The 22530-nt window shown below is 44.3% G+C and overlaps 1 protein-coding gene across 9 annotated transcripts in view; it reads left to right on the forward strand.

Annotated features, from left to right (window-relative positions):
- Window positions 1–22530, forward strand: part of ELAVL4 (ELAV like RNA binding protein 4) — a 95800-nt gene that overhangs the window by 62031 nt on the left and 11239 nt on the right. For all 9 annotated transcript variants that reach the window (XM_053577019.1, XM_053577013.1, XM_053577016.1 and 6 more), the window contains exon 3: window positions 9210–9313. In XM_053577019.1, coding sequence (XP_053432994.1) covers window positions 9210–9313 — 104 coding nt within the window. The remainder of the gene's footprint in view (window positions 1–9209; window positions 9314–22530) is intronic.

Genomic DNA, 22530 nt, shown 5'->3' on the forward strand with positions numbered 1-22530 from the left:
CCCCTTATAAAATCATTGCTAGAAAGTTCTTCCTTTTATCAAGGCAAAAGCCTGTCCCCTCATTTTCTTCTACCTTATCCTCATTCTCTCCTTTGGGTCACCACAGGGAAAGTCAACCCCTGCCTTCCCAAGATGATCTTTCAAAATATTAGAAGGGACTTTGAGCTTCGAGTACCTCTGACTGTGTGCCTGTAGGTCTTTCAGATGTGTCTTATGGGATCTGATTCTTCTTCCTGTCTTCCTTTGGATACAGGTGAGGATCCGGTTAAAAAAGATTTTGCTGCTTTTTCTGCTATTTGGGAGCTTGAGGGTGGTTAAGAGTATGTAATTATGCATATGAATAGACAATATTCATTCATTCCTCCCACAAACATTTATTGGCTATCCAACAATGTCATGGACCCTTTGGTAGGTCCTAGGCTTACAACATAGATAAAACATCTTGGCCCCAAGTTGCTCCCAGTCTAGAGGGGAACAGAGATACATTGAGAGCCAATTTTAAAAGGGTGTGTCAGTGAGAAGTCTCATGTGACTGGCGAGACTGGGGGAAGGAGGCTGGATGCTGCGGCTCACACCTATAAGCCTGGCGTTCTGGGAGGCCAAAGTGGGTGGATCACCTGAGCTCAGGAATTTGAGACCAGCCTCAGCTGGTCTAAAAATAGAAAAACTAACCTGGTGTTGTGGAGGATGCCTGTAGTCCCAGCTACTTGGGAGGCTGAGGCAAGACAATTGCTTGAGCCCCAGAGTTTGAGGTTGCTGTGAGCTGTGATGCCATGGCATTCTGCCCAGGGCAATGGAGTGAGACTCTGTCTCAAAAAAAGAAAAAAAGGAAGGGGCCAGAGTGGTTGTCACATATGTCTTATTCAGCAGCACCATCGAATCAGCTTGAAAACACAGGCACCTTCTTCCTTTTTATAGTCACTTAACAAGTCTGATAGGAGGTTGCCCTCATTTTGCTTGTGCCATTGCTTCAACCTGCTAATCATGCCCTTGCCTCAGGGTCTTTGCACGTGAGAGTTTCTCTGCCTGGAAGGCCCTTCCCTTAGATAAGAGTGACTAGTTACCTCTGTTCCCTCAGGTCTCTGATCTCATGTCACCTTAACACTGAGGTCTTACCTGACCAGCCTCTTAAAAAATTGCAACCTGGGCAGCGCCTGTGGCTTAGTCAGTCGGGCACCAGCCCCATATACCGAGGGTGGCAGGTTCAAACCCAGCCCCAGGCCAAACTGCAACAAAAAATAGCCGGGCATTGTGGCAGGTGCCTGTAGTTCCAGCTACTTGGGAGGCTGAGGCAAGAGAATTGCCTAAGCCCAAGAGCTAGAGGTTGCTGTGAGCTGTGACGCTACAGCTCTCTACCAAGGGTAACAAAGTGAAATTCTGTCTCTAAAAACAAAATTAAAAATAAAAATAAAAATATAAAAATTGCAACTGTCCCCACAATGTCCCCCTTCTCTGCTTTATTTTCTCTCTAGAACTCACTACCATCTCACAAACTTATATTGTGTTTGTGTATTTTTATCTGTCTTCTTCACCCCCAATCAGAATATAAATTCAGTGAGGGCAGAGCCAAGGATGTTTTGTTCTCTTTTATATCCTCAGTGAATGGAGCTATGCCTGGCATAAAACAGATGCACAAAAATACCTGTGGGTTATAGTTAGTGCTTGGATTCAGGTCTAACGTTGGAATAGCATCACTCTGATAGGGGAACTCTGACAAAACTCTCTCCATCTTCGAAGCCCGACTCAGATTCTCCCACCTCCAGGAAGCCTTCCCTACCCGGCTCAGTCAGAATCAGTCTCCATTTCCTCTCTGCTATATTTATTATTTTTGCTTACATCTGTCTTTCCAATTCTACATCCATCGTAAGCCCCTGGTGGGAGAAACAAGCTCTTGATCATTTGGGGGCCTATTCGTATTGTCTAGCAGGTAGCAGGTTCATGTGCCTGTTGCATAGTACGTGCTCCTACGTAAAAGAAAAGCATCAGAAGCATTGTCCACCTTCAGGGGGTCAGGGCCTCAGCCAGGAGATAACATCCACACAGACAGCTCTTAAAGCAGGAGCTGATGGAATGTGAGAGAAGAAGAAAACAGAACCGACATCTACTGACCATCGGTTACAGACCACTCACTTTAGATGCATTACCACTTTTTTGTTGTTTGTTTGTTTATTTGTTTGTTTTGAGACGGAGTTTCACTTTGTCGCCCTCAGTACAGTCCCTTGGCATCACAGCTCACAGCAACCTCCAACCCCCTGGGCTTAGACAATTCTCTTGCCTCAGCCTCCCGAGTAGCTGGGACCACAGGCGCCCGCCACAAGGCCCGGCTATTTTTTTGTTGTTGCAGTTTGGCCGCGGTGGGGTTCAAACCCGCCACCCTTGGTACGTGGGGCTGGTGCCCTACCCAATGAGCCACAGGCACCGCCCTGCATTTCACTTTTAATACTCCTAGTAGCTCCTTGAAAAAGTAATATTAACCCCATGTTAGAGGTAAGAATCCTAAAGCAAAAAGAGGCAAAGCAGGGATGCAAAATTTGGAGACAAAAAAAAAAAAAAATAGCAGACATTGAGTGTTTCTGAGCATTTTCCCATGAGAGCTTTCCTTCCCTGTTACTATAGGTCTGGTGTGTAGTATCCCCAGAAATCAAAGCACAAGGAGATTAATTTAGCTTTGCCAAGGTCACACAGCAATAAAGTGGAGAGCTGAATTCTAGACCCACGTTTGACCGACTCTAGCTGCCTTTTGTTCAAATGTTTTGTTTTGTTTCTGAACGCACTTGAAACCAGACCTTCTCAATCTCTAATGTGCATTGAACTCACCAGAGGATCTTGTGGAAATGCAGAGTCTAATTCAGTGGTAGATCTGGGACGGGACCTGAGGATCTGCTTTTCGTTCAAGTCCTTAGGTGGTCCCAGTCACGCTGGTACGGTACTGAACTTTGAAAAGCACAGTTGCTACCAGGCTTAGTTTGAGGAAATTGTGTCAACCACCAAAAGGTAATAAACCCCCTGACTAGCTGACTATAGCGTCACTAGCTTTTCAGGAGAAAAGCCAAGACTTGGACAGACCAACAGCATGTAAACTTCCTAGAGGTGAGAAGGGAGGGAGCAGTCAGGGGAGCTCCAGGACCCTAAGGCATGCCCAGTCAGTGTTAAGAAGGAGAAGAAACCCTAACGTGGAGTGAATGCGTCCCCAGGAGTCTTCACCTGATGCTGCACAACTGCTCCAAGACCAGCCTCTGTCCAGAAAACCTGTGAGCTAAAATATCACAGACCTGGAGCCTTCTTGCTGGTTGTCTTTGGCAGATTATGTAACATTTCCGAAGCCTCATTTTCCTTCTCTGTACAGTGGGCTTGCTGGTGCCATTTCCCACAGGATTACATGAAGTAATATTAATTACCACTTAGCACAGTCCCTGGCACAAAGTAGGCATTGAAAAAACTTGTAGCTGCTATAGTCCCTGAGTTAATATAATCCTCTCTGTGATCCTTTGATTGTGAGGATTAAGGGATTATCTCTATTTCTCCAGATAAAGAAACATGTTGATGAGGCTTCACTGACTTAATCAAGGTTATACAGCAAGTGCATTTGAGCCACACATACACATATGAAGTGACAGCCGCACATCACTCTGACGCCCTCTCTGGTATATTTAGGTAGATTTGCGGCAGCTGAAAGCAGGGATAGGCATCTGGGACTGGCAGTGAAGGAGTCCTGGGATTTGAAGTTGGCTTCGCTTAAGCCAGTGTGTGCATTATCGCCACGCAGGTGATCTTGAGGTGAATGGGGATTTTATTATGTGCTTTGTGAACAGGATTTCAGCCTGAGCTAGGGGTTCTAACATCCACAAAAATTCCTTACTCAACTCAGAAATTTTCAGCAGAAGCTACCCATCTGGCTGCCCCCTCAGGGGCTTTGCAGATGAGGAAAGTAACTGTTAGGTTTCTAGAGAATGGTGATTTTAAAAAGAGAAAGAGCAAAGTGTGCAGGTCAGCAACACAGAAATGCTGAGCTTCCTTCTGACCGGCATCTCTACTGCTGCCATCAGCCATGAGGGTGTCAGGATCACGATAATGCCCAAGACCCCCAAGGCCAAAGAAGAGTTACTTCTATCCAGAATGGCTGGGAAGATACAGGGTTATAACCAGCTATGATTGCAACGCTTTCTAGAGAATGAATAAAATAAAAAGGCTTAACACAGGCTAGACACTGTGACTCACGTCTATAATCTTAGCTCTCTGGGAGGCCAAGACAGGTGGATTACTGGAGCTCAGGAGTTTGAGACCAGACCGAGCAAGAGTGAGATCCTGTCTCTACTAAAAAATAATAGAAAAATTAGCGAGGTGTGGTGTCACATGCCTGTAGTTCCAGCTACTTGGGAGGGTGAGGCAAGAGGATCACTTGAGTCTACAAATTTGAGTTTGCTGTGAGCTATGATGCCTGGACAAGAGTGAGACTCTGTCTCAGAAAGAAAGAAAAAAAAAAACTTTATATAAACTACTGAAGATAATTTGCTTTTTCTTGGGTGATTCAAAAACTAGGCTAACCACAGGTAGTTCAGGGCCCCAGAATAGTTACTAATAACATTTTAATCCAAATGTAGTAACTCTGGTTATAGCAAAGAATACAAGATTTGGAGCCAAAAGTTCTAGACCAGAGGAACAGCAGACTACAGCCCAGGGGCCAAATTGAGCCCACTGCCTATTTTTCTAGATAAAGTTTTATTGAATCACAGCCACACTCATTTGTTTCTATATCATTTGTGGGTTCTACATAATGGCAGAGTTGTTGTGACAGGGGCTGCAAGACCCCAACAAACATAAACTATTTACCGTCTTGCATTAGACATAAAAAAAGCTTGCCACCTCTGAATCTAGACTAAAATCTAGGTCTGTGATCTCCAGCAATTCACAGTGTTTTTCCTGAGCTTCAGTTTCCACATCTGTAAATTGATGGTTATCTCTCATCGGGGTTGTTGTGATGATCAAATGCAAAAGAGTGGATGGAAAAGCACTTTGTAAACTCAGAATCTCCGAGGAAAGGTAGGCAGGAGTGGTTTCTGTTGTTGGTCGGATCCGTATCAGGGAAGAACCCACCCATGGCGTTCTTTGTGTTCCTAATCCCTCGAGTCAGTTCTGCCTTTCCTACAAAAGCAAAATGAATTCTCCAGGCACCCCCTTCCTCCCCTAAACATACAAAGCATTCTGGTCATGTGCTTCTTCCAGAAATGGAAGATTAGTACAAATGCACACATCCGTTCTTTCATTTATCAAACATTTGTTGATTACCTACTATGGGCAAAGATGCAAACTTTTATGATCTAGTTCTTGTGGAGAGAAGTGCTTGGTTTCTAAGGGGAGAAGTTAAATACACAAATTATTGTAGCAGAATAAAGATGTTGCCATGTCATAGGAAGAGGTCTCATGATGTGTTTTGTGTCTGTGTGCATGTCTGTGCTTTATAAAAACAGAAACATTCAGGTTCAGATTTAATAATAGCTTAAAAATAATAGTAGTTTAAAAACAAAAAAAACCTGGAAACCCCTCATCCATGCCTGACGCATGGGACTTCTCAGGACTGGTCGGTAGTGTTGTAGATTACCTGGACATCAGGAAGCCAGAAGTTCACCATGTTAACCATTGTGATAAAAATGTGTCAAATGGTCTATGAAGCGAGTGTATGATGCCCCATGATCATATCAATGTATACAGTTATGATTCAATAAAAAAGAAAAGAAAAGAAAAAAATAAATTTTGGAGATAGCCTTCATTTCAAATATCTTATTTTTTCAATAAAATGATTCAATAAACATAACTTCAATGATTGCATTTTTTTAATTTGTTCAACTTGCTGTCAAAATAAACTGGTAAACTGGGAACAAAAATAAAGTTTGTTTCAATTTTCTACTCTGGAAATACTGTTGCCATACCTGTATGCTCAAATCTGGCTATTGCTGATAAAGGAAGAAAATGTAGCTATTTGATAAGAAAGAAAACATAATAAAAAGACTATCTATTACATACATACACACTTCACTGTAGGCTCCAGACTGGATCCTTCAGGCCCTCCCAGGATGGTGGCTTTCTTGGTTTCCCTGGAACAAGTGTTCTAATTTTTTTGTGAACATGTCTTACTTTTATTTTTCCTGTACACTTACATACAGAACTGAAAATCTAAAACCCATCACTAATATATGGCCACCAAAGTTAAATCATAAAATTTTTGCCTTTTTTACTCTCTCCCTGACTACTAAAACAGTTTCTAAAAGAAATGGGGCTTAGGTTTTTATGTTTTCTACCTAGGAATTTAATTCTCTCTAGGGCATTTTAAAAGAGAATGCTTAGATCCATAGAGCATTTTTTATTAGACTTAGCTGGACTTCTATGATGGTGAGAAGCATGTTAAGAAAGCCCGTTCATGAACTAGGCTACCCACAGATAGTTTCATTGTGCTGCCAGTCTATCTCAGATCTTTCAATTCACAGGCAAGTTTTTCTGCCTCTGTCCCTCCTCATGTTCCATACAATGTTCTGTTTTAGAATTTGCAGTTTATTATTTTATATCAAGGAGAATTGTCATCTTTTTTCCCCTTTCCTTTCTGATATGATGTTCAACTGGTTTTTAGTTTTCCCCAAAGCACCCTTATTCTTTGTGTTAAATGCAGTCTCTCTCTAAACCTAGAACTGGTGATAATAACACAGGAGAATAATTGAAGTCAGGAACTAGGGTTATGGTGGACTGGGGACTGATATAGGCAGGTGAGTTGACAGTACACATCTTTGTGGGCAAGAGTCCTTTCCCTCACTTGACTTTTGGAACCTTCCTAGGGGTTGAGGCTGAAAGTGTTTTTCTTTTTCTGGAAGCAATGTCTAAAAGAAAGATCAACTATAGAATGCAAAAATTATTTTTCACTATATTTATTTTAGACTTCCATCAATATATGAATAATTTTAGGAAGAAGGACAGTGTATTGGGAGCCTGTGCCATGGGTCTATTTTTCCACATATATTCCATTAGTGTGATGAATCAGGTATTACTTCAGTGTGCATTAGACCTAACATTTGTAGTTATATGGTGAGTGTTTTGTTTATATTTTTTCATATTTCCCTTCCATTGTACACAAATTAAATCAGGCTGTATAGACTGACCATCTGACTAGTTTCCTAGAACTTATACATGAGGTTTATCATTTAGATAATTGCTTTTAAAATACCCTTACTAGCAGCTTAACTCGGCTGTTTAAAAAAAAGCGATTATACACGTAAGAATATTTTAGTACAGCACTTTTTAAGGCTTCTCATACATGCAAGGTAAATAGGAGACATTTACATGATGAAAATGGAGTTAATTAGGTGAATTTAGTTAGGCTTGATGAGGTGGAGCCAAATTTAGGATAAATGATATTTTTAAACCAATGAAATTTAGTCTCTTGTATTTTTGTATTTGCAAAATGGAGTTTCTCAGAACAGGTGTCAGGGTCTTGTCGTTCACACACCTCTCTCTCTCTCTCCCACATACGCACACATACACACACCACTCACACACTACACTTCCACCATGAAATGGAAAGAGAAGGGCCAGCAGCCGGAGTTTGCACAATGTTCTCTCTCCCCTCATGGGTTACTAATTCTGGCTGTTGAAGGTTATATCTGGCAAACTTTGCCTCTGTCTTTCCTGCTCTAACCCTGTTCTTCCAAAACACAGAGGAATGTTCTAATGAAAGGTGTTGTCCTTTTGGGTTTCCCATGTGGGGGACAAATGCCATCGAGTTTCCACGTGACACTCTTGACTTCCGTCCTACATAAAGGATAACAAAGTCACGCATTTTCTGATCCAGTACCCAACTTGTTTTCCCAGGTTCCCTCCTACAACCAACACAAACACAGACATTTACCAGCAAAACAGAAGCTGTTGGAAAGATTTTTTGGCTGCTGAAATGGGCTCCTGTCACCAGGACATGGCAGGCTTTTTTCTGTATTGTCTCCCAGCCCTGGCCCTGGTACTCAGGGCTTTATGTAATCAGTCTTTCCTGACGTGTGATGTCCTGTCATTTTCCTCCCCCAACGGCTCCGCTGCCACCCACAAATCAATAACACTGCCTGGGAAGTTCAAGCTGGTTTTGCAGCCACCCCAAGCTCTGTGTTTCTTAAAAGATATATCAGAAAATGTAAAGTTTCCTAATGATATTTCTGGCTGATGACACATGGCAGAGCTGATGGACTATTTATAATCAGTGGCACGATCACAAGCACATTATTTTTATTTCACTTAGGGGGGGAGCCCTGTCACTTTCTACCTCTCTTTGCAGACAAGTTGATGCCATCTCCACCTAAAGTAGCTAGATCCTTTTTGCAGGATGTGCTTGCACTCTCCCCTTTGTGTTAGGAGCTCCCCAGCTCTTTCCATTAGAAGCCCTCTCTCCTTTTTTTTTTTTTTTTAATTGTTCTTTGGCTCAAGGGATGATGAGGGCAAAGAATGATTTGTAGCAACTGCTTTAAATTCTGGCCATGCCTGCATTCTTCACTACACACGTCTCCAATCTTTGCTGCTCAGACCTTGCTACGTCCCTCTGAGTGTGGGTGTGGCTGGCATAACTGAGGCAACAGACACAGCTACTGCCTCCAGCACTTGCCCCAATTTTACAGGACTCAGCAGAGCGTAGCTGTCTTTTGTTGAGTACCTGCTATGTTCAAGGCAATGAACTTGGTAGGCATTTTGTGGACTTTAAGTACCTATCTCACTAACTCTCTCAAACATATCTGAGGTAAGTGCTGTGATCTCCAGAGTAGAGATTTGGGAGGGAAATGGGGGGATTAAATGACTTCTCTTCAAAGTCACATATCTGATAGGGAAAGCCCCAGGACTCTAATTCCAGTTTCTTCTAACAAACCACACCTGGTCCCTTCCCACTACCCTGTCCTGCCTCTTCTGATAATCTGGCACTTGTATATATCTTGTGTGGATGTGCAGGGGCACTTACCCATTTTTAGCTTGGGCAGCTCCTATGAGTTTAAAGGCCAGCAGGAGTGACAGCTGGAGGGATTGGAAACCTCTCAATCTGAGGGTAAGCCCTGGTGTATGAGGAACCGTATACCAGAGGAGACTTTTGACTCGCTGCAGTGGGAAGTGTTGCCTCTATAAAGATACTGAGTGTGCTCTCTCCTCTCTCTCTCTCTTTCTTTCTCTCTTTCTCTTTTTTAATGTTTCCACAGGACAGAGTTTAGGGTATGGATTTGTTAACTATATTGATCCAAAGGATGCAGAGAAAGCCATCAACACTTTAAATGGACTCAGACTCCAGACCAAAACCATAAAGGTAAGAAGTGATGTGCCAGCTCCTAATTCAGCAGGCACTGGTTAAGTTTCATTCCGTTGATCTAATAAATCCAGGCTATGCAGGAGCTGGAAGTAGTGCTCTCTACTCATTCAAAGAACATTTACTGTCCACTCTACCCAGTGAGGGACACAGGCTATGATGGGAGAGTGAGGTGAAGGTTGAAGAGAGGGAAGGGACTAGGAACAGGCTGTTGAACCTCCAATCCAGAGGGCAGATGAGAGATTTGGCACTTAGGTCCTACCAAGAAGGCCTGTGAGCCCGAGTCTGCAAAGATAGCCAGAATGAAGCCAAGGCAAGAAGCTGAGACAGAGAAACTCTTCCAGGCAGAAGAAAAAGCACATACAAAGCTATGAAAATAGGAGATATTAAAAAAAAAAAAAAAAGAAAATAGGAGATATTGTGAGCGGCGGATGGCAGATAAGTAGTGTGACCTAAGTTTGGATGGGGAGGTGAAAGATGAGGATGGGAGGTGGGCAGGGCCAAATTGGAGGCCTTGTGTGCCAGGCTGAGCAGCTTGGCTTTACCTAAGGTTAGATAAGACCCTCCTAACTGAGACTCTAAAAGGAAAAATCAGTTATAAATAAACACACTAGTGTAATAAGGATGGGTACTATAATAAAATTGATGAGGACATAGTATGGGAAAGACAGAAAAAGTAACATTTCAGCAATCTGAAAATAATCGGGGGGGGGGGGGGGGTGTTTTAAGTCAAAAGAGAAAAACAGTAACCCAGGGCCGGCTCCTCCGGAATAAGGTTTAGGTGTCCGCGGCTGGGTGGTTGCCCTGTCTGTTCAGACTTCACTCGTGGGATCCTTCAGAAGGTGACGCCATTTGCTGTGGGTTCCCCTTGAGCAGCTGGTAGTGGTCTGGTGAATGGAGCCTGCCTCCTCCTCAGTGTCCCTTCCCCTTCCTCCCCTGGGCAGCGTCCTGTTCAGGGGCAGCTGCCAGCCGATTAATGAGTCCCATCCTTCATAGCCTATTAAACCGCAGGGAGGTGTCTCCTGGGCGCTCTTATCCTCACGACAGCAGGTCTGACGCAAAGTAGGACAAAAGAGAAACCTCTCCCAGAATGGAATTCTATAGATGGCACCAGCTCTCAGCATCTGAAAACACAAAACCAGAAAGAACTTTTCAGTCCAACAAAGCTACTTTTCCAACATCCAAACTGACAGAGGTGGCTACTGGTATGAGATAATCTTAGTTGGGAGGTAATCAAAACAAAAACAAAACAAAGCAAAACTTTTCTCTTTTTAGAATATATTCTCTGATTACCTTTCTTTCTTTTTCAAGTAGCTTTACTTTTACAATTTAGTTTAGCTTATTTCTGAAGATGATCACTTTCCCTGATCTCATACAGCCTGGTACACTAAGACCCCAAAGTGCGCCTGATTCAGGTTGCCCCAGTCCAGGCTCAGAATCAGTTCCTGTGAATTTTCTAAGGGAGAAATAATCAAGAGTTGTTTAATTATGGACTTAGTCCTCTGAGAGGCAGGAGGATTAATTTCTTTTTATTTTTTTTTTTTTTGTAAAGGCAGGGTCTCATTTTATGGCCCTCGGTAGAGTGCCGTGGCCTCACACAGCTCACAGCAACCTCCAACTCCTGGGCTTAAGCGATTCTCTTGCCTCAGCCTCCCGAGTAGCTGGGACTACAGGCGCCCACCACAACGCCCGGCTATTTTTTGGTTGCAGTTTGGCCAGGGCCGGGTTTGAACCCGTCACCCTTGGTATATGGGGCCAGCGCCTTACCGAATGAGCCACAGGCGCTGCCCAGGATTAATTTCTTTCAAAGGAAAAACATACCTATTTTTATGCTTTAAGTAAAGAAGGGATAGTCATGTCGCCTGACTCTTTGATGAGGCCTCACTAGGTTGAGAACTATATTTGTGGGTTTGATTGATTTTTCTGTGCTATCTAGTTCAGCATTAGAATGTCAAATGTTTGCTCTTCCCTTGACAGACACATTGACTTTGAACTCAGAAAGGTACTTTTCTTTCCTCTACAGTTTTCTTGAAATCCAAACTTTTCTCCAGGGGTTAGAATCAAATAATCAGCCTTCTGTTCTGCTTTTAAAAAAAAAAAATATATATATATATATATTCCATAGGGTCATTGGGATTGCCAAAGACTGAGTGGGCCTGGCTTTTCCGGTCTCAGAATGTACCCTGTGGCCCATCATGCCATCAGATTCTTTATCTAAGTGGATCTTAGAGACAAGGAACATCGATTGTTATCTTTGACTGAAGAGCCGGTCTGCTTCCTTCCCTTATCTATATCCCTTTCTCCACCCTCTAACCCACCCCGTGCTCACTCTGTATCAAAACGCTGCCAACACATTTGCAGGCAGCAATAATGTGGACTTCTGAGGCACTACCGGGTTCAAAATGCATGATGCCATGGCTGAATCAATAATTTCCATTCTCTACTATGAATGAAAATTTAATGTGCAAACCTTGGGATTTCAGCCCTTTCATTAAAGCAGTTTATTTGCCATACTAAAAATTAAGTTTGAGTGATAGGTTCCTTTATTAACTTTTCTTCCCTTTCCTAAAGGGACACAGTGTTTAAGGTAAAAATCCTATTAGAGGGTAGAAAAAAAGCAAACTCTTTTTGTGTGCCGTTAATAGTCTCATCATTTATTAATTTTTTTTAAATTGCTTTTTTGCCTTTCAGGCTACTGTTTACTTCTACTTCGGTTTGCTTTGATAAGTGACATGAGATTTATCTCTTTGCTCTGACTCCCATGAAGAATAGATAACTTGACTATCTGGAAAAAAAAAAACATGTATTTTCTTTAGAAGGATCCATTACAGAGATTTCCTCAGAACCTCTAGTGCATGTTTGGGAACTTCCATCGGTTTGTCCCTCCTTTCACATTTCTGGAGTGCTTCACGCAGAACACAATGCTTTTTTAAGTGTCATGCACAAATATGTGCAAGAAAGTCAAAAGTTAATTCTTAAGCTTTTTTTTTTTCTATTTTTAGTAGAGATGAGGTCTCCCTCTTGCTCAGGCTGGTCTTGACTCCTGATCTAAAGTAATCTACCCTCCCACCTAATGGGAACCATGTAAGGGTATGTGGCACACCTCCTAGGTACAACTACAACAGGGACTTTCCCTAACAAATGCAAACATCGTTTCTATCCTCATATTAATCTGAACTAAAAAAAAAAAAAAAAAAAAAGAAAGAAAGAAAGCAATCCACCCGCCTCAGCCTCCCAGAGTGCTGGAATTACAGGCATGAGCCACTGCACCCCACCCAGCTTTAATCCTTAAAATAGCCCTGTAAGGAGGTACTATTATCTTCTTTACACAAATGAGGAAACTGAGGCCCAGAGAGGTTTAGAGACATACCCAGGATCACACAGTTTAAGTAAGATTTGGAGTAAGAAAAAAACATGTTTTAAAAATAATTCTGGCAGTAGGTCTTCAGTGTTGGAATGTCACACTGCCTGCTGGCTCCGCAGCATGTGCCTCTGTGAGGCTGTGGGGGTGTGTCTGGCTCTGCACACAGACAGGTTATACTCCCTGGCATGGGAAGGAGATATAAAAAGCAAACAAATGAATTGGGTGGCTCCCCCAGCTCTTTAGTAAAGAGACTTATGGCTCAGGGCTTCTGCCATGCACCTGGGGACAGACCTGACTTCAGATCATTTCTTCCTGGGTCCCCGCTTTCCAAGCTGTGTGCTAGGTTCTGGGGTTTAAATGAACCAGAGACGGCAGTGCCCTGGAGATTCTCCCACCTGTGTGTGTCAGAGAGCCACGGGGTATGGACCACAGGCTTATATCCTCTAACCTCTCAGAGCAGACTGGAGTGCTACTTGGGAAACTGGGTCACTTGTCAATATTTCAACCCTGAGATCAGTGGCAATGATTTGCCCCATTTAGGGATTTGGAGGTGCTGTTTGTTTCACTTTTTTTTTCCCCCAAGTTGTCTCCAACAGGGACCACTTAAGACTCTAGAAATTGCTGTGGACTCTGAAAAATGATTCCCAGTACTCCTTCCCCACACTCGATGCCCATCCCTGTCTTGGCTCTCTCCTGGGCTCTAAAAAAACAGCTTCTGAATTTACAGTAATTTTCTGCCTCTGACTAGGAAGCACTCAATTAAATCCAGTTGCATTTGGTCTAGCTCTGTCACATTAATTAGAAACAAAGTTAGATGGTTCGGTAGTATCTTCAAAACGGGCACATGTTTAGCAAAGGTTCAGACTGATAGTTAAGTTAGGCTGAGAAACTTCACCATAAAGTGATTCAATATGGAATTTGGGGGGTTGGTATCACTCCCACTGAGCCCTTCAGAGTGGATGGGACACCTGTTTGGGTTTTGACCTGGATGTGAGGAGCAGGATTATAGGAGTGTTACTGCTGGCTCTGGCTCTGGAAGCTCCTGTCTCATGGGGACACAGATAGACAAAGCACCATCTGTAATGCAGGAGGATGGGGGTGGTCATGGGGATGCAGTGGTTCCTGTTTGGAGTTGGGGATAAGATGGATAAAGAGCTATTCAAGGTTTGAGCAAAAGAGGGTTCTGGTCAAAGGAAAGTTCCAAGCAGATCGCTCTGTCAGTGGCGTGCCATGCATGAAGCCAGCAGCTTGCAGGCTGCTAGGGTAGGTTTTTGTCAGCCTTAGGCATCAGATTTCATCAGCCCTATTAGGAGCTTTATTCACTCATTTTTAAAGAAAAACATACTTATTTGTAAATAATTTGGAATATACAGAATCATACCACGAAGGTAGTCTCAGGCTTTCCCAACGCAATAGCATTAACATTTTACATATTTACATCTTTTCTTCATGGCCTTACATGTTTACAAACGATTTAGTTAATTACCTTTCTCTAATAGTTACATTAAGCTATTACTCAAATGATAAAAATGTGACTTTAAATAAAAGATTTCTGGAGCACAGGTCTTATGAGCGATTCCAGGACCAGGTCTGGGATGAAGGAACAAAAGGAGCCGCTTCTGCCACTCTGAGCAAAGCCATGAGAGCTGGCACTTGCTCAGTCAGGCAGTGGGGGAGACAGAAAGATGCTTATCCCGAGGCAGCAGCCCAGTGCTGAAGGTCGCGGGAGTGGAGACAGGCAAGGTGCATGAGCTTCTTCTCCTGAAGGAGAGTGAGCTCCTATATTCCCGCCCCTCTCTGTGTTTTGATGCCACAGCTTAACCATTTCTCCATTTTCACCTCACTCTTCTAATAGCACCAAGGGAGCCTCCAGGGGACCTTCCCACACTTGAGCTCTGCGGGTTCCAGCTCACCCCTCCCACTTCTTTCTCTTGCCAGGGGTCATCAGGGAACTGCACTTCCCCTCCTCCCTCCTTCCACCTGCCTTGCTAAAGGCTTCCATTCCGCTGAGGCATCTTTTCTTTGCACTCAGCATAAGCAATTATTTCTCCTATCACTGCTCTTAATGCTTCCTGGAGAGTTAGCAGATCATTTTTTGCTGACGGATATCACCCCACCCAGAAATGATGGACTGCCTCCCCCAGTCTTGTTAATAATAAAAAGGTGTTTTTTTCTCTCCTCCTCCATTACTGCTACGGCCAGAGCCTGTGCAGGAGTCTTCCCTGCCAAGGGCAGCAGAGGCAGCGGGATAACCAAATCTCCAAGGAGCCCAGAGGTGGCGCGAGGCAGCAAGGGTGGAAACTAGAGACACGTTCAGCCAGTTGTACCAGCTGCCCTCTCCTTCTTGTGGGAGATTTTGTTTGGGTGCTCTGCTAGTGCCCCATTAACTACCTTTGAGTGAATAATCTCAAATAAAAGGATAGGAGTTGCCCTTTCAGTTCCAGTATTATAAGATTATTCTTATGTCCTGTGTCTAGATTTAAAAAGAAAAGTAGACAGGTACAAGTTGGGAGGACACTTAGGTCTTTAGAAGTATGCAAAATGAGATCCGGGGCTTTAGATGTCTGCAAATGAAAAAGAAGCCAACAATGCCATGTGAGCCAAACTAAGCACACTCTCAGCCATGGGAGTAGAATTACGGACTGTGGATCCCAGGGCATCGTGGTCCTTTTGCGTACACTCTGGTCAGCCCACCCTGGTATCTTCTGTCCCATTCTCAGTTTGAAAAGACCTGACACTCACGTCTACACATGAATGATAAAGATGGCAAAGAAGGCTCTACACCCACATATTTACCCCACAAATGGTCGCTTTTTCATTCTCTAGGAAAGAAAATTCTACAGTCACCCCAAGGCATTGCTTAATCCTATATTTCAAGAATCTTAGAAGAGAAACTGGGTAGCTATTTATTTGCCTTGGGTGGTGGTAAGTCTCTGATCATTAGAAACATTCAAATGGAGTCTTTTAGGGTGATGTGGAAGGAATTTCAGTCTCAGAATGGAGTCTGACTGTGTGGTCCTGCAGGTCCATTCTAGCTCTGAGATATAACTTTGTGTCGTTCCTGGACCTAGAGCTGCTTTGTCTAGTACAGAAGCTGCCAGCCACATATAGCTATTTATATAGCTACTAACATGTGATTTTAAAATTAATTAAAATTAAATAAAATTAAAAGTTTGGTTTCTTAGTCACACTAGCCATGTTTAAAGTGCTAGGTGGCTACATGTCACTAATGGCTACCATATTGGACAGCACAGGTATAGGATATTTTCCTGATCTAAGAAAATTCTGTGGGACAGTGTTAGCTTAGAATATCAGCGGCCCTAAAAATTATAGAATCACTTCTGATGGAGCTTATGCAGCCTCAGGGTGGAACAGCTGATCTATCAAAGGTCATAGAGCACCATACCCCTCTTCCTTTCCCTCTTTTTTTGTCCACTTAAAAGAGCTCCCAACATGGTGGCTCATGCTGTAATCCTGGCACTCTGGGAGGCTGAGGCAGTGGATGGCCTGAGCTCCAGAATTCAAGATCAGCCTGCACAAGAGCAAGACTCCATCTCTACTAAAAATAGAAAAACTAGCCGGGCATCATGGCAGGTGCCTGTAATCCCAGCTACTGAGGAGGCTCAGGCAAAAGGAGCTATTGAGCCCAAGAATTTGAGGTTGCTGTGAGCTACAATGCCATGCCCTCTATCCAGGGCAATAGAGTGAGACTCTGTCTAAAATATATAAAATAGCTCTGAGTTTAGACAAAGAGTCAAGTTCCAGCCCTGTCAAAAATGACTAGGGATGACCTTGGGCAACTTATTTTACTTGTCTGGATTTACTTCCTAATCTGCAGAATGATTCCTTCCAGCTCCAACTAGTAAAATATTATAGCATGATCTTTCTAGCTTGGTAACTTTCCAGGGGAAGTAAGAGTTTGTGCCAAGCATACAGGTTATTTCACTGTCCAGGTTAACGTGGCATTGTGGAAAGATCCCAGAACTTGGAGTCATATACTGGTTTGTCTTTTAGTTCATCTGTGTGATCCTGGGCAAGTATTTGATCTCACTGACCCAGAGTTTGTCATCTTGAAAATGGAACTAATGGTATCTCATAGCTTAGGTCATCCTGAAGGTGCATATTGCATGAACACAGGGCAGGACTGTTTTCCATCTGCATGTTGCATAAGAAAATAAAGAATGAGTCTGAATCTTACTAAAACACAGGCAACATGTGTAAAAAGCTTTGTACAGTAGAAAGTATAATGGAGCTTCCAAGTGGCCACAGTAATTGTATCAGCCTTTCATAAAGCAGGAGCCAGGAGATACAGTTTAGTGAAGACACTGAGTCTGGGTCCTTGAGTCTGAGATCAGCTCTTCCCTAAGGTTCCCTAACCCTAACCAAGCCATGAAACCTTTAACACACCTCTCCCTTTTCAGGGCCACCTAGACAGGGAGAACCTCGTAGGGACCAAGTAAGTTAATTTGATAATTTGATGGACATTTTAGAAGAAATTGCAAGATACATGAATCTATTATCACAGCTTTTTTATTCTTTTAAAAAAATACCTACCTAGCCTGTTTTGTGCCAGGTGCTCTTATGATACTCTTTAACTCCATGATTCCTTGTAGTGCCTTCTTCACATCAGAATCGGCTCCTGGGAAATAAGCTAAAACCCACTGCATAAAGTGTAGTGTACATTTCATTTCAAGTCAGAGAGCATTTTTTTGAGCTCCTGCCCTAGGAAGGCTTTGAGACTAGATGCCACAGGGAGTCTGCAAAAGATTGCTAGAATGCTCTGACTAATAGGGCAAGTAACGGTAGCACAGATGGCTGTGATGGGAGACGGGATGTGAAAGCTGTGACCACTGAAATGTGTATCCTCGGTAGAGTCCAAGGAGAGAACAGTCACGCAAGCCTGGGCCTCTTGGAGGAAGTGGCATTCAGGCTGGGCCTACAAGGATGGACAGGAGCTTTTTTTGCCATGATGATGAACAAACAGCAAGAACAAAGACATGAAGTCTAAACATCTTCAGAAAACTGTAACCATGTTTTTGTTTGAATTGAAGCACAGGGTGCATGAAGGAGTTAGCAAGAGACGAGGGATTGGGCCAGATTCCACAGTGCTTTGAATGCCAGGGTAAGGGGGTTAGCCTTCCATCACACAGTGTTAAAGAACCATTGAAGCCTTTTTGAGCAGGGAAAAGCGGCACAATCAGGAAATGTTACCATCAGGTTTTGCCCCTGATTAAAGATTGGCATGCAGCAATGGCAGGTGGGGGAGTATAAAGAGTGGCACTAAGCAGACACCTGTCGGCTTGTGGGCAGGGCTGCAGCCGCAGCGCAGAGGTAAACTGAACCTCACAATCAAAGCCGTTATTTCCATGAGCCAGCTGTCTTCTTTCTTCTCTCCCTGCTCCTAGAGATAGGGTTGGAGGTCCCTGGAAGGGTTTGCTCCTCAAAGGTGCTGGCAGTCCCAGAGTGTGTTCTCTGCTGCCATTCTTCTGGTCTCTTTGGATTGAATGCTCCCCAGGGACCTGTCTGCTCTGGGGAGTTTGTATTCACTCAGAGAATAGGGTGTTACAACAGATTGGGGGAAATCTGCAGCCTGATTTTCTGAAATGATCGGTTTGTGCATATGTCTCCTCTGCTAGACTAATAGTCCTACGTGTCAGGGACTGTTGTACCATCTCTGCACCCCCGGCGTCTAGCATAAGGCCTGATTACATAGCAACCTATCAAAGCCACTATTTATTGAGCACTTACTGTGGGCCAGGTGTTGTGCCTAGGAATCTTACGTGCATTTTCTTGTTTAACTCTCGGACAGCCCAATTATAGTTTCAAGTGACGCAGCTCAGAAAGGTTAAGTGACTTACCCCATGGAATATAGCTAGTAAGGATTCAAATCCACATCCGCAACCCCAAAGCCCTCTTAACCCCTGTCTCCTTTCCAGTCTAGAGCAGGTGTTCAATCTTAGTTAAAATAACATAAACAAAAACTCCTTTAGAGAGACTGTCTCAAAACATAGTTACCTGATACTCTGACTAGCACCTGTCAATGAGACCCAGAAGGGATAAGGGATAATGAGAACTGGAAGATTGCTCCTGGGGTACGGAGCTAGAATAATATTAGGGAAAAGACGGAGGCTCCAGGGAAGGCAGATGTGAACTCAGTAGAAGGAAGAACTTTTCCAACAAGCAGCGATGGCCAGTGACAGTGCAGGATGCTTCCTGAGGTGGCGAGTTTCCTGTCTTTGGAAGGGTGTCAGAGGGATGACCAACTGTCCTGGGTCCTGCCCTGAACCTTTAAGGTTGCTTCCAGCACCAAGTTTGTGTGAGACAGATTTCAGGAATAGGACTTTTTTTTTTTTTTTTTTGAGACAGAGCCTCAAGCTGTCCCCCTGGATAGAGGGCTGTGGTATCACAGCTCACAGCAACCTCCAACTCCTGGGCTCAAGTGATTCTCCTGTCTCTACCTCCCAAGTAGCTGGGACTACAGGCTCCCGCCACAACACCTGGCTAATTTTTGGTTGCAGCTGTCATTGTTGTTTGGCGGGCCTGGGCTGGATACGAACCCACCAGCTCAGGTGTATGTGGCTGGAGCCTTAGCTGCTTGAGCCATAGGCGCTGAGCCAGGAATAGGACTTTTCTATTGAGATCACCAGTGTCACATTCTGTCACCTTTTATCTCCACTCCCCATAAACCATGGTTACAGAGGTTAGCAGTTTTGTGAATAGAATTCGTAGCTTGTGAAAATATCCAGTCAGTGACAGAGGTCATTATTGTAATCTGCAGGGACCCCACAATGGCATTGCTGTTTTCCACACCCAAGTTCTAAACCAACTGGGAGTTAAGACAAAAAAGTATACTGAACCCTAAGGGCACCTTTATTACCAGTTAAGACCTAGATGGGTTACATGGATGTAGTGTGCTTCCTAACACTGAACATACACTTTGACAGACTGGCACACCCTGTCACGGGGGCTCTGGTCCCCACAGGCCTCCCCATGTGAGAGCAGAGCCCACCCCATAGAACTGAGAGCCTGGAACAGAATGTGCGCTTCCAGCTGGCACCTGGCTCCCAGAGGCGAGGAAGCAGGGAGTGTCCAAGCCTTATATGCCCATTTCTTTTATTATAGCCTCAATTTATAGCCGGGCATTGTGGCAGGCACCTGTAGTCCCTGCTACTTGGGAGACTGAGGCAAAAGAATTGCAGCTTAAGGAGAGAATTGCTGCCAAGAGTTTGAGGTTACTGTGAGCTGTGACACTACAGCACTCTACCCAGGGTGACAAAAAAAAACAGCCTCAATTTAGAGTGATCCCTCCACCACCCCTGGAGAAGAGTGAGTGAAGGGATAGAAAAAGGCCTACACTGCTCTCCGGGCCTCCCTCCACATGGAAGGGAGCATAGGAGTGGGGATGAGTGCCCTCCTGCCAAGAGTGGGCCTCTGCATGGCACTCTCCATCTGCTCGCTCACTCCTCTCACCAGGTGGTGGGTCCTTGAAGCAGAAACACTCCCAGAACCCGTACTGGTTTCTGACACCAGAAGGTGCTGAAGAAGGGAAGGAATGAATGAACACCCATCTTCGAGTGCCAGCGTTTCCCTCAAGGAGCCCCTGTCCAGGGCTGGGAAGGATGCCCTTTCCTCTCACTTTATCCTCCTCGTGGCCCCCAGGTCATGCCTTTTCCATTTTATGGTGGGTCAGACAAGAGGGGAGGTATTGCTGGATGATTCAAGAAACTCTTCTCCCCAGGTCATGCTGTTCCTCCCACCCTGCCTGGGCCACGTCCTGGCTATGAACAGGTACGGGGAGCGGTGGGTGCCATGTGGGAAGAGGCAGCCCCCAGCCCAGATCCTGCTGGCCCTTCAGTGATGGGTACAATGCCTGCCTTACCTACCTTGGTGAGAATCGCTGAGAGTAGCATTAGGAAGTCACTCTGGAAAACAGAAATTACTTTGTGGACATGAAGTAGTGGGATCTATGGGAAGGTGTTAGAGGAAATTTGTGGCCATGAAGTAGTAAAAGATGCCTCAGACCCCATCAGGGGAGCAGAAGAGGACACGGTCCCTACAGGCATCACCAGCAGTGTTCCACCTGTTTGCTTGTTTGGTAAAACTGGAGGATATGCCCTAATGGGGACTAAATTCCCAGGCTGGCCCACAAAAGCCTGCACAACTCATGACATAATATTTAATAGGTATCTACCATGGCTCAGCATCTTTGCTCAATGTTTAGGGCACTGGCCACATGCACTGGGGCTGGTGAGTTCGAACCCAGCCAGGGCCTGCTAAACAACAATGACAACTGCAACCAAAAAATAGCCCTGGGCGTTGTGGTGGGTGCCTGTAGTCCTAGCTACTTGGGAAGCTGAAGCAGGAGAATCACTTAAGCCCAAGAGTTTGAGGTTGCTGTGAGCTGTGAGCCACTGCACTCTACCAAGGGGGACATAAATAAGACTCTATCTCAAAAAAAACCCAGGTATTTACAAATTCTAGGGATATGTTAGACACATTAAATATATTATCTCTGTACTTTATAATAACCCATGAAAGGAGAATCATTCCCCTTTTACCATGAAGAAATTGGGACTTATCAAGATCAAATTACCTGCCCAAGGTCACACACCTAAGTGAGTACTAGAGCTGAGCCACAGTCAGGAATCATAAGGGTGATGCTGTAGTAAGTGTCACTCTCACAGAGGGTTCAGGGACTGTGTGCAGCTAGGATGGGGCGTTTGGAGAGACCCAGATCTTCTGTGGAAATCATCTGTAAAATGAGCTGTTGATAGTCACTCACCTTTGAGCCACCCTAACCCAGAGAGAGGAATGGCCTTTTCACTCCCAGCTCTTTCTCAGTCTGTGCTGGCTTAGAAATGCCAGTCTTGTGTTCAGAAATTCTGGACGAATGAAGTGAACAAGAGCCTGACTATCTGAGGCCAGGGGGCTTCTGTAGGGTGCTGGCTCCGTGTTGGAAGCCCTGCACTCTAGGCTCAGGGGTTAATATGCTAGCAATGCCTGACCCTCCACAGTTTTTTAGACATGTTTCAGCTTAACCAAGGGCCTGACACCTGTAGTCGTTCCGTTAGAATCTAATAAATAAATGAGGAAACTTGAAATTTTTAGATATTCAAATAAGCATTTGAATACTGAATGTGGAAAGATTCTTATTCTGTCATTTTTATCCCCTCCAAATCCTGAAGGTTTCATGGACAGGGGACTAGGAGAACAATAGACGTAAGCTTCCAAATGGAGCAGAAAAATTAAGCAGGAATTAGCTTGATCAAGGTGCCGCTCACCTTTGGGATTTCAGGTCATCTCTGGGAATCTCTCACAGTAATTCTCCCTGGATGAGACTGTCAGAATCATCTTTGGGGAAATGGTTTTGGTTGTGTCATTGACTTTTTCAGTCCCCAGCCTGCTCCCTCTTACCCCAACTCTGGCTGCCCAGAACTAATGAGAATCAAGGTCATTGCTGTCCATTGTGCATGCATCACATGGCAGGCCCTGTGCTAAGCCCTTGGCCTTCCTCACCTCGTCTGTCCTCACCACAGAGGAAGGCTGTTATCAGGCTGCCATTTCCTGACCTCACCATCACTCTAACCTCAGCTCCGTCTCCTTTCTGGTCCTTGCGACCTTGGATTAGTCTCTCCCTCTTCTGCATTTCAATCACACTCTATACATAGCCCTGGCATAGTGCACATCTTGTGGCATTGTGATAATCAATTTGTATGTTTGCTCATCCATTCTGCCTTTCAATATGTATTTATCAAATACCCCCTGTGTGCTCTGTCATTTGCCCCATTTGGACCTGGAGTTCCTTTAGAGCAGCGGTTCTCAACCTGTGGGTTGCAACCTACAGGAACTGTAT

The sequence above is a fragment of the Nycticebus coucang genome, chromosome 22 (genome assembly GCF_027406575.1).
Source record: "Nycticebus coucang isolate mNycCou1 chromosome 22, mNycCou1.pri, whole genome shotgun sequence".
In the NCBI taxonomy this organism is placed as follows: domain Eukaryota; kingdom Metazoa; phylum Chordata; class Mammalia; order Primates; family Lorisidae; genus Nycticebus; species Nycticebus coucang.